The 12617-nt window shown below is 43.8% G+C and overlaps 1 protein-coding gene across 4 annotated transcripts in view; it reads right to left on the reverse strand.

Moving 5' to 3' along the window:
• The window catches only part of ndrg3a (ndrg family member 3a), a 34923-nt gene that overhangs the window by 6753 nt on the left and 15553 nt on the right, over positions 1 to 12617 (reverse strand). For 2 of the 4 annotated variants that reach the window (XM_030728782.1, XM_030728779.1), the window contains exons 2-8: positions 11684 to 11767; positions 9726 to 9758; positions 2033 to 2138; positions 1757 to 1877; positions 1458 to 1520; positions 1297 to 1357; positions 227 to 313 (exon numbers count right to left, since the gene is read on the reverse strand). In XM_030728782.1, coding sequence (XP_030584642.1) covers positions 227 to 313; positions 1297 to 1357; positions 1458 to 1520; positions 1757 to 1877; positions 2033 to 2138; positions 9726 to 9758; positions 11684 to 11740 — 528 coding nt within the window. In that variant the 5' untranslated portion in view covers positions 11741 to 11767. Of the gene's footprint in view, positions 1 to 226; positions 314 to 1296; positions 1358 to 1457; positions 1521 to 1756; positions 1878 to 2032; positions 2139 to 5524; positions 5809 to 9725; positions 9759 to 11683; positions 11780 to 12617 lie in introns of those variants that run through there. The other 2 variants (XM_030728780.1, XM_030728781.1) reach the window with 2 other exon arrangements.

Raw genomic sequence — 12617 nt, forward strand, 5'->3', positions numbered from 1 at the left:
TCAGTATAGATATCCAGCATGTTTTTTTTCCCATTGAAATCTGATGTGTTTTCAAAGTCTTCCTTTAATTTTTTTGAGTATGAGAAAAAAAATGGAACTTGATTTACTTTTCAATGAGGGATGAGCCTTGTTAGAATTTTTAACTATCTTCTGAAAGCAGAGTTTTCCATTTTCATTTATGATGAAATGTACCTGTTTTGGTCAGCGGTGCAGCGGTAATACTGACCTTTGAAGCCGCCCAGTCAATCCAGCCTTCAGCACATGGGTCGATATTGATGAGAACCAGCCCCTCCACGAGGGATGGGTTGTTCAGCTGGGAAAGTAAAGATGAATGAGGATGAGTTTTTAACAGATAATTTATTCCTGTTTTGGGTTTTTTTTTGTTTGAAATAAAACATGATTAAAAGTGAAGCATCTCTGTTCTGTTAAATGATGGAGTCACATATTACTTGTAAATTAGTGGGAGCAGCTTCAGAACTGCCTAAAGACAAAAAGAGAATATCTGTGGAAATCTAAGATCCAGGACACGCTGGAGAGATTATGTATCTCGGCTGGCCTGGGAACGCCTTGGGGTCCCTCCGGATGAGCTGGAGGAGGTGGCTGGGGAGAGGGAAGCCTGGGCTTCTCTGCTTAGGCTTCTGCCCCCGCGACCCGGCCCCGGATAAGCGGAAGAAAATGGATGGATGGATGGATGGATCTAAGATCCAGCGACAGTGCTGCAACCGCTGCTTTCATCAACGCGATGCAAATGCAGAGCAGCAGCACCTGCTGTAAATCCATCACGGGAAAACATTTTTTTCAGGGCCAGTTCTGTGTTTCAGAATCAATTTTTCCTCATTAATTCTAAATAAGAACAGACTGTCCACAGAGCCCAATGCTACAATTCCTCATTTCCACACCTTCCCCTTTTACCATCCTCTCTTTTTATCATTCATTTTTTAGTGCTCCCTTGCTCCTCTCTGCCACTTCCAGATCTTTCTGCTAGCTTGTGCTTATTTTGGCTCCACTGTACCGAATGCAGAAACAAAGCAAAAACAACGGAGGAAGAGGAGGAAGCTTATTTAACCAAGGTGATTCATCACCTGGGGAATGGCAGCATATCTAGCAGACTGTAGAGGAACCTGATGCCCTGTGTAGGCTTGATGGGAGGCTTTAATGCTCAGTGTAACAAACTGTGTGGTCTGAAAACCTTTAATTATTACAGGCGAGACAGAGAATCACACAAAAAAAAAAGGCACTGAGGGAAAGGAAGAACAGAAACACAAAGATGGGTGACTGTACATGCTGTGGACTTACTGCAAAGCGGGTGAGGGTATACGCTCCTGCTCCCACGCCGATGCCGATCACACTGCTCACTCTATAGAGAAACTGCTTGTTAACATGGGGCTGAAGATGAATAATTCATTTGTGGCACAATCACCTTATCAACAAATAGCTATCAACCGAGGGTCACTCACTTCAGCTGAGTCAATACAGAGGGCAGCATTTCAGCCATCTCATCCATGGTTGGATAGCGGTACCTGGGCACAAGTGACACATGTGAGTCCATGCAAGTAGTAAAAGTTCAAGTTTATCATAAATTTAAATACTGGAGGAATTTGACTGATTAGATGATGATTGTGCTTCCATTTGCAAATTAACTACCAGTTCACTTTACTTTCTATGTAAATGAATTGATTGCAACTCCGGTAACAGCACTGAAATGAATAAATATGTACCCATTCATCAGTGTGTGCAAAACCAGACTGTCACTCACCCACTGGGAAAGGGAGGTGCTCCCTCCTGCTGCCCGGGTGCATCAACGTGAACCACTGCAAAGTGCTGGGTGATCTCCTGCATGTCCTCATAGTTAAACAGGGTGTTGAAGCAAGACTTGTCTAGAAGGGGGCAAAGACGCAGACACAAAATGCGACAGTGCAGGAGTTAATGCTCTGTGTGGGACCTGAGTGGGTTCGTTAGGTGCAGAGGCTAAAACAAAACACCTTCAGAACAGAACATTGCATATTGATGAGCTTATTTTTGGCCAACTCACGGTTGAGGCCGATGTCGTGATAGGTGAGGATGATGGGTCTGTTGCCCTTGGGAACACCTCTCATTGTCACATGGAGAACGCCATGTGGAGTTTCAATGTCGTGCTCCTGTAGCCAAAGGGGGGGGGGGGGGGGGGGGGGGATAGTTCAGGACTAATACAGGTGCATGGAAAGAGAAAAAGCTTCCACATACGACGGCTACTACAGCAATTCTGTTCTAGCTGTTACAGCGTTACCCCAGAACTCCAGGACTGTCCAAAAATGATTCTGACAAAAGAAGAACAGTTGTACGGGATTTTTCTCTTTCATCTCTACCAAGCACAAACAAGAGGTTTTCTGTCTGATTTCCACAAAAGGCATACTTAGCTAAAATGAGCCATTTCTATCATACTGATTGAAGTCTACATCAAAGCTCTAACATGGAGGCACACACTGACTAAAGTAAACACCCCGTGACAAACAAGACATTTGGGTTCTGTCTTGAATTGGGCATGCAGAGGATGAACATTTTGTCGCCAGCACACATCCCCTGTGCCCTCAGACAAACAGAACACTGAATGGGCAGTCTAGGGAAAATGGTCTTTCTATCCAAAGGTCTGGAACTTGCAGCTCTTTTCACAAGAATGACTTTGCAAAAATGCCAGCATCATTTGCCTTTGCTCAATGTTTTTGCAAAAACACCCATTAAAATTCAAAGAGCTCACACTTGGCTTCATTCTCGCTGTTACTTCAGAATTTGGGTCGAGCGCACAAAAGGCTCGAGTTAGTACCTTAAACACGCTGCTTTTGCAAAAGGAAACATTACGTGGCTTCAAGATAGTTTCAGCCGGGACTTAATGTGAGCAGAAAGGTGATCCGAATAAAAAGAAGAACTGGTTAAAGATGACACAGCAAAAACAACAGTGTCCTAAGCCTAAGTGTCCTACAGAATCCCAATCCAGGGTTGGAAGTGACATTAAGAGAAATAATAAACTATACAAGATGCGGCAAATGCATTTCCCAGACTTAGCCAGAATCACCGAATCATCATTTTACATCACACAAACTTCCCAAGATCAGCATGATCTGGAGCTGCAAACAACACTGTGCACATGCATGTGTGTGTTTGAGTGTGTGCGATGCACAGAACAGCGGGTGGTGCTCCATTCACTTGCCTAGTCGGAAGGCCCACTGGTCATTAATAATAAAGAGAGAGTGAGCCTGAGTGGAAGAGAGACATGGGTTACGGCTGACAGACTAAGAGAGAGTGTGACTGACTGTACGCTGCTGTTTTTCCCCTACTAAATCTGTGCCTCCTGCGTTTAGCTGATAGATATGTGTCACAGAGATAAAGGCTAATTCTCAAGAACAAGACTGCAGTGACTTACATCTGCAATCTATAATAAGAGGAAAAATACTCACCATGTCAGCAACAGAATGAGATATTTGCTTTTGAGTGGGAGTTGCTATAGAGATTAGCCTGTCGCACCAAACATGAAAACTGCGCACAAAAACACCACAAAGTGATCTTTGGGATAGTGAGCTACAAAATACATCTGCTTAATATAACCTCTCTTTCTGAGATGGAACAAACCCTGAAGAAAGTCTCCTCTGATGGGAAGCCTTGCACTCATCAGAGCTTTTAATGACATGATTCTGTAACCTCGGACTGGTGAGGGGGCAGAACAATCTGTTATAAATGGGGAAAAAAAAAACTCTCTAAGGCTGTGTTGCTGCAGAATTTCCTTTTTTTTTTTTTTTTTTTTTTAGACAAGGACAGAGTCAAGGACACTCAGTTTAGAATGAGCAGCTTTGCTCTGAGAAACAATATAAATACACTTTGCTGAAATGTTTGCCTTCTGTCATGTGTATCTGCTGTACATGCACCCAAAAAAAGCAGGCATGGATGCCCCGCACCGTGTTAGGAACAGCAAAGGGAGCAATCAGAGGAATATGGGAGGAAATAGAGCATGAAAGCAAAGAGTGACAGAGATAGGAAGAACGAGAGACCAGACAAGAGGAGTCCTGTGTGACTAACAGAAGGGTGTGCCTTAAAACAGAAGGGGCACCTCGCTTTAATTTATCACGCCTATCATGGCTATCTTTGCGCAAAGATGGAGAATAATAAAGAAAGTGGCTGCGTAATGAGAGTGAAAGAAAGTGCCTTTTATCTCAATTTATCTGTTAGTGTGGTCATAAGCTGCCTTTAGCTGTGAGTCCACATGTTTGGGTATCAAATCACATACGGAGAAATGAGAATAAAACAGACATGGGGTGGGGCTGTGAGGTTTGACAGCTAGTGGGAGCAAAAGAAGGAGAGCACTGCAATGGCATCGAGCTTTTCCCCACTTTAATACGTTCACAATAGCTGGTATTTCGACAAAAAGTGTGGGAAGGTGTTTGGGTTGGGTTGTAGGTGAAACAGGAGGTTTTGTGCTTTGAGAAGAGGGACTTGAGGAAGTTTCACGGTCCCATAAAGGGGTGAGAACTAATTTTTTTTTTTGATAAAGAAAGAGGGTGAGAGAGTTGGGGGTGAGGTGGAAAAAGCAGAGCACTATGTCATGCTGATCCTCTTCCCGCAATCCACTGCCTATCAATCCCTCCCCTGTATTTTCTCCACCCTGCCAGAAAAGGCATCAATCACCTCTGGGAGCAGCGTTACAGGGCAGAAACACCAAGCATCCTGTAAATGACTTCAGTGCAAGCCTACAGATGGATACAGCCTGGGATCATCCCAGGTACAGGCCAACCTGATCCATTTCTGACACTAACACAACCCTCCCCACCTGCAGCGCGCACAGAGTAAGCGTGTGTGCCATCAAAGCTGCGGGCTGAAACAACAAACTCAAGGTCTCTGCAGGGAAGGAACGACCCGCTACAGTGGCTTTGGTGCTTTGCTGCCTCAGTGTGTGTGTGTGTGTATGTGTGGGGGTGAGTGACCTCCCTTTCTTCTTTTAGTGATAACGGAATAAAGAACACAATGCACACATGCACAATGCACCACCCACATCAATTCACTCATTACTGGGAAAAACACGTATCCATGCAGAAACAAACACAGGATCATGCAGCATTATGCACACAGTTACCCACAACCTTATCGATGGACACCCGCATACGCACAGGCACACATCCTCAGGTTGAAGCGTTTGCAGAGACACTTGAGTACGATACAGAAGCATCTTTCATCTCCTCACATTAAAATGCACAACTGCACCCTGAGCAGCTTTAGATTGTGCAGGCTGCACATATGGACACTGTGTGACCTGTAGGTGCACGCACATACGCGTGCACATGCACCGAACAAATGCTCACCCCATACCAGCAGCTGCCCAGAGAGAAAAAAGTCCCATCCAACAAGCCAGACCCCACAGCTATTCCCTTCAGTTAGCCAGCTGCTTTCAGCATGTCTTTGGAGAAACTGCACAACAACAAGACTAATCTGAACCAGAACCTCCTTGAAGCATGGACCAAGCCAGGTGTGTCGAGTCAGGCGAGACACGTTTGTCACTCACCACTTCATTTCCAGCGCATGCAATCTGGTCCAGGTCCAGAATAGCTGACATGGTTTTCCCACACAGGAGAGGAGTGGTGTTATGCTATGTGTGAGTGTGTGCTGGGCAGCTTTGACGCTCTCAAAAGGAGCAGGAGGAGGGAGGGAGCGTTGGTAGGAAGGGAGGGATGTAGGGTGAGGCAGCTAGAGCAGTAGCGACAAGGAAGGAAGAGAGGGAGGAGAAAGACACAGCAGATGGAGTGAGGAGGAGATGGATAACTAACCTGAATGAAAGCAGAAGGGGGGTGGATAAGGTGCAGAGAGAACAAGAGAGAGACAGACACAAGAGGTGGGAAAGAGAGCAGGAAAAAAACAGAGGGGGAGGAGAGTGAGACTGCAGTTTGTGCTTGGTAGTCACAGTGCGTCCATACATCCAGCCACTGGTTCTTCTAATTGGATTGCGGAGGGTCAGGTGGGTAGAGGGAGAGGGTGGGGTTTGGAGGAGAAAGGAGAGGAGGGGGGATGGCAGCATGGAAGCGGGGTGATGGGGTGCAAAGAATGCAGTCCAGGAAAATGTGCAGGCTGCTGACGTCACGATCTCTTATTGATGAGGAGAGCAGGCTGACTTTGACGGCTCACCCTGAGCTGTTTTCTGCATCAGCAAAATGGCTGCTCATTGCCAAGATTTAAGAACGATTTCCACATTTCTGAAAAAATAGAATCCAAATGACTTTAAACCCAGAAAAAAAAATCTCAGCGTGAGTGGGCACAATCAGATCCAGTTCACAGCGAGAGTTAGTCACTCAGCAGGACCAGCGTACACTACAGCAGGGGGGCATACACTAGTAATAGCTTTGCTGCAGATGTTGGCTCATTCAAGGCACCGCTTAATCATGTAAATGACTGTTAAGTATTGACCTTTAGCAAATGACGCCCCTCCTGTTTCAGGCTTACGATAAAAAGAAGACAAGCCCCCCCCATTACAATCAAAACAGTATATCATCAGGATTTATGTCCTCTAAGCTTGCTGCTGAGTCATTTGAGCTACGTAGTTTATTGATCTCTCCTTCTCTACTCTCCTGCCATCAGTACACCTCCTAGCAGTACTGTGTCACGCCTTTGACGGGCTGCTCAGTGCAGCCAATGGCAAACATGTAGACAGCACAGAGTTGGTGAGATTACAAGGACAAGGGTTTCTTCATTGGTTGGTCAATGTAGCAGCATGTTTGGTTGTAAACTGCTGGTTCTCTGAATTTTTTCCTTTCTTAACCCACAGAGGGTGCCAGTGACACACATGTAGTCGTGTCATGCACTGAGTCATTAAGTGGCTCAGCACAGCTCTCTGCAGCCTGAAGAGTCATGCAGACACACAGTGACTCTCTGATCCGCATCGATCAATTCACTGGTGTCATTTCCAGAATCCAGGGTTTGATTTTAACCTGTTTCTGTATATTAAAATGCATTCTCTTTGTTTCTGTCTGCCATGTGACATGGTCAGTTTGATGACTATAAAAGCTGTGTTATTCATATGTTATAAGCGCCACAATCACAGGATCTCAAGCCAGTGTTTTAGACAGCACCCTGCACTGTCATCTTCATAACACTAGATGAGAAAGCTGTTCTAGTGGCACATGGCGGCTCAGCATGTTACCAAGACAATTTAGGTTGCTTTTTCTTCCTTTGTCACTTCTCTGGAGCCATCTAACAAGCTTGTGGCGCCCTCTAGTGAGCTAAAGGAGATGATGGGAATTTAAAAAGCCAGAGAGAAGACTTCACAGGCATTTTTCTGAGTAATGATACAATGATACAAGGTGAAAAAGAGACATTACTATTTTAGAAGTGAACACGTCCCTGAAATTGTAAAAGACTCGCACATGTATCGTGTTTGTGCCTCAGACAAACACGATAAAAGCTGATCACCTAAAGATCAACTAAAAGTCATAAATACAGACCTAAAAACAAACACAGCATTCCAAGACTGCAGAGACACCATCACATTCAAACTATTTTTAAAGTGTACAGTCATCCTTTTCAATGAAGTAACCCAGTGTTCTGGGTCCCATGGGCTTGGGGAGACTGACTCACACCTTCCTCACTCTTTCCTGGTATAAGCAGAAAACAGTAAGAAAAACAAAGCTGCACCGGTTTGAATCTTTAGGTTCTCTGACTCCACCTCACCACCACCGGCCCCCTGCAGGTACACGCAGTTCTGGCACGACTCCTGCAGTACCTGTGGACGGCCTGTGGTGGGAGCTTTAGCAGCAGGAGAGCAACTGGATTCATCCTCCAGCTGCTGGAATGTCAGAGCTCAGAGTGATGTTGCAGCAGGGAGGACCCCTCCCACACAGACATGTAAGGTCTGATGTCTTGTACTGGGAGTGTTCTCCTTTTGTCTTTGTACTACTATGCTGTGTGACAGCTTCAATGTTATACTGAATATTTACAATGCATTTGCTCCATCACCTATACTGCAAAGTGGCAAATGACCAAATCGGGAAGAACACAAATACAGTTTCTTAATGCTGTAAATATTTTCAGAGAATTGAAGCTTGCTGCTAAAATGTAGCCCACATGCTTTAGGCAGTAAGCTAGTTAATGAACACAAATTAGTACAAAGAAACTGTTCTACAGATTTCTCTATTAGTTCTTATGCTTCTTCTAATAAATATTCCAACATTTGCTAAGAAATTTGACTGTTAACATCACCAGTACCTTTAATTTTAAGTATTTATGTAAGTACCTGCCCATCTTCTGGAATAAACTAAGTAAAGCTCCTTTCAGCTGCTCCCCTTTTATTTTACAAGGGGTCACCACAGCAGTTTGATTTATCTGGCAGAGTTTTTACACCAGATGCCCTTCCTAAGGAATTCGTATCTCCTCCCACGATCAAACTGGGAATTCTTTGCTTTTGAAGCAAATGTGTAAACCACTACACTATGAAGTGTTTCTTATTATTCTTACTCTGAATAATTTCCTGAGTTTCCTGAATGTGACTATGTAAGGTCAAAATGGCTGAAAGTCAAATAAGGTCAAAGTACAAAGTCTGCCTCAACACCACTGGGACAGATTCAGGTACAGTTCTTTCTGTAACTTACCACAGCATGACTCGGAAGGAATCACACACAAAAAAAAAGTGGAAATAAAATATCACACAGTGAACATAAGCAGTAGCTGATTGAATGCAGCATTGTATGCATGTGAATGTGTTAATAGTGCAAACAGGATGCTAGGGACCATGCAGCTTGCCTGCTCCAGCTAACATGCTTACTCTGTTCCCCTGCCTGCATAAGCTATATTTAGCTCTGCCGGGATGCTGGAAGGAGGCGTGACTGCAGAAAGTGAGCTAAGGATGAAAGGTTTAACCCTTTGCAGTCATGATGGCCATTAAAACACAGCACAGATCTTTACCTCAGGCTCTGCCTCCTCATGCAGGAGACTCTCTGAAAGAAAAAGCAAGTTGCCCAAGAGGTGGAAAGCTAGCAATCTCACTCCTCATTCAAAGACACCATCAAAAAAAAGGGGCTCTGGAACATTGCTCCCTCAAGGCCAATAACTCTTCTTCTGGAATCATAATTATTCTTATATTATCATATAAAATGACCTAACTATGGCTGGAACACTGTAAAAATAAAACAAAACAAACAAAAAAAAAAACCTGTGGAAGATGTTACAGTGATTCAACAAAACAACCTGCTAGATATTATGAATTGAAAAATTTCAACCAATCTATCCCCCATTTTCAACAACAATCTTCTTCTGTACTGTTTTATACATAGAAGTAATGTTTTCTCAGTCATTAGTACAAAGCCAAACCACTATTCAAAACAAAATGTCCTAATTTCTGATTGATCACTGTACATGCCTCCAGAGAAGTAGATGCACATTAGCAAAAGTAGCAACATTTTAATCAGGTAAGATGCTAACTACTGTTTTTGTCTTCTGCTCACAGTCAGCGGGTGGCAAGAGCAAATATGGAGAGCAAGCTGAGAAAAATGCCCTTTGACCTCACTGATTTACCCATAAAAACACCCACATTTCACCTGCATTTGGCATGCAGTAAATTCACATGTTAGTGAAGAACAATGTTCAGATGTAGGGAGAATGCGTGGGTTTAGTAGTATGGGTCTGAGCATGTAGTCATACTGCCCCAAGCCTCCTCCTATAAGCATAACAGAGTTTACTTTAATGGTGGAAGAGCAGCAGGAGCAGAGAGCAACACTCACCTGGCAGTCGAAATCCTGGAAGTTGCGTGCATTCTGCATGAAATGGAAAAGAGCAGAGTTAAAATCTACCATAGTATGCCATACTTCTTGCTTAAAGCTGATAATCACTCTTAATGTACTTGTGCAACCCTATCATGGTGGTTCGGTTATTCCAGATGGACGGCAGTGCAGGTGTTACAGGATGTATTGGATTTTCCAGCACACACAATACCTGAAGTGTATGTGTGTAGACAAAATGGCAAAAAAAGCCATTTTAAAGCTCTTTACCCAAGACTTCTGGTTTGTAATATAACACAATAACGTCTGATTACATTTATATTCATGACATTCATGCAGCTGTTTCTGGAGCTGTTGGTAACTCGTCATTAGTTCCTTAGTTTAAGAGCATCAAAACTCAAGTATTTCCTTCATATGAGGTAATTGATGGTGCAGCATTTTGACTCTTTCATCTTAGTTTGTGTTGTTTGAGGCAGCAGGAAATTAGTAGATGGGCAGAGAAGCCTGAGCGAAGAGGCCTCTGGGATTCAGTTACAGGAGAGACCAGTAGGGTGCACACGGTTTTAGAGGCAGATGGTGTCCAAAGCTGTCCTTTTCTTCTTCTAACTGTCTGTGCAGCAGAAATCAGGATAAAAATCCACTAATCCAATGTAATTAAACACTGAAATAAAGCTGAGATGTGATGAACGTAAGGCGAAGTAACTAAACAGGGCTGCTTTGGTTTATCATAAGTGAGCTGCAAAATCCCTGCTGGATAAGTGGTTAACAAAATGGATGGAAGTCAATGAAAATGACACTAAAACATCACCAACAATTTTCACACTTTACAAGGCATCTTCATCACAGTCAGGTGACTCAACATATTAAAGAGTGACTTTTAAGCAGCTTCTTTCATATAGTCTGGGGCAAGAGACGGTGCAATGTCGCTAATATGCTTACAACAATGAACCAAAATATAATGACCACCAGCCTATTATGCAGCCACAACAGTATGCCATATACATGAGCTCCATATTTAATACCAGTAAAGGTTTCAGTACTTTTGCCATGGTTACCTTAGCCATGGTTACTTGTTTCCAGCACTTCTATATAAATGAAGTTCTACTTTCATTACATCATCATCATCATCTCCATCTGCTTTGAAGGCCCGACTCTTTAATGAGCTGACCACTAGGTGGAGTGAGAGGTCAGTGCCAGTCTCCTTCACTTCCATGATTTTCATGATGCATTTTCCCCACCCTGTCTCCCAACACAAGACATTTACTTTAAGTGGCATGCAGCATACAAGGAGAAATGTTCTCATTCTTCAAACCCACCCCTGAAGTGATTCAATCCTCTCAGAGCTGATACATAATTACACACTCCTCCTCTGAGGCACAATACCCTCCTGACTGTGTCAGCGATCGGGGTAAAGAACAAAACACATCGTTATTACCACTAATCAGTTAATCAGGTGTTGAGATTGAAGCGGGGAATATGGAAAGACGGGTAGTGCTTTGATCACCTTGGTTGTTTTTTTGCCTTCTTGCCTCTTTTCTGCTTTTGCCGCCCCTCACTTGCTGCAATCTTTCAAGCTCTCAGAAATAAAAGAGATGAGTTTCTTCCAGCCTTTCCTTTGATCCCTTTCCCTCCTTGCTGGACTGCTCTCTCTGCCTCTGTTACGTTCTGCGTTCTCTCATTGCTCCATTCTGCCTACAACCCCTTGTTTCGCCTCTTCTTTCCTTTCCCTCTACACTTGAGCATATATGAATAATTCACTTTGATGAACGGGACTGCAGAGCATGCATGCCAAGTGTATTAGCCTATGTATTTTCCTGGGAGTACTGTAGTGGGTGCTTATTCATTTTTAGGAGACACATCTGTTCACTTTGTGTGTATGGCTGTAAAAATTAAATTAGTTCTACAGCCGCGTGCCTGTTGCCTCGGCAGCTTGTCAACATCTTGTTTTCACTACAACTCACCTTATTGGTCAGCAGCGGCTTGATCTCAGTCAGCTGTACGTCTTGGAGCTCATCCATCTTCCTGTTGGGTCACTCTAAACCACTCTGTCCAAGAAGCAAAAAAAAAAAAAGAAACATTATTTTCACCAGGAGTTCAGGAAGCAAACGTAAGCGGACTGCATTCTCACAAAGATACTAAAAATCTCAGAATTATGTCCATCTTTATTTTGGTTATCTTGCCTTTCTGAATTCACACTAGCACACTGTGACACTTGTGCCTATATAAGAGTTGGACATAGAGGGCAAAAGGGCACACTTCTAGTCCACACAGGTGGTGGGCAAACACAAAGATAGATCAGGCCAGATTTAACAAGACACCCGAAAGCCCACCTCATTTGTTTTCCCCTTGAAGCCAGCCGTTTGTCCCTGCACATAATTACAGAACAAGAACACTGACATAAAAATGTCCCCCTCCCCCACTTTCCCCGAAACACTACCTATTTGGCCTTGCCTGCTTGCACAAGGTGAGGACAGGAAGTAGCATTGAATTACCTTGCTGTACCTAGAAGCATGGCTCATGTTGCAAATAGCAGCAGATGGAGGTTCTTAGTCTTCTAGGTCAGTGCTTGCAACTGCAAGCTAAAGCCACAGCAAACAGCCTTTATATAGAAGGGTGGCGTTAACAGAACAAATGCACACTATCATAACAGAAACAAGCACGAGGTGTAGGCAAATGCAATTGGATAGAAGACCAGCCCACTGCAGGAACGCCTTTTAATCACTTCCTGAATCAAAGCCAACCCCCCCTTGGAATGACATTGAGCTGCTGGTATCAGATAACCTTCAGTTGGTTAGAGGGGAGTCAAACAGTCAACTTCTAGCAGGAGACACCAGACATGCCATGTTTGTTTTTACCAGCAGTTTCATCCTGTGATTGCCTGACAAAGATCTAAAC

Source organism: Archocentrus centrarchus, chromosome 5, assembly GCF_007364275.1.
Source record: "Archocentrus centrarchus isolate MPI-CPG fArcCen1 chromosome 5, fArcCen1, whole genome shotgun sequence".
In the NCBI taxonomy this organism is placed as follows: domain Eukaryota; kingdom Metazoa; phylum Chordata; class Actinopteri; order Cichliformes; family Cichlidae; genus Archocentrus; species Archocentrus centrarchus.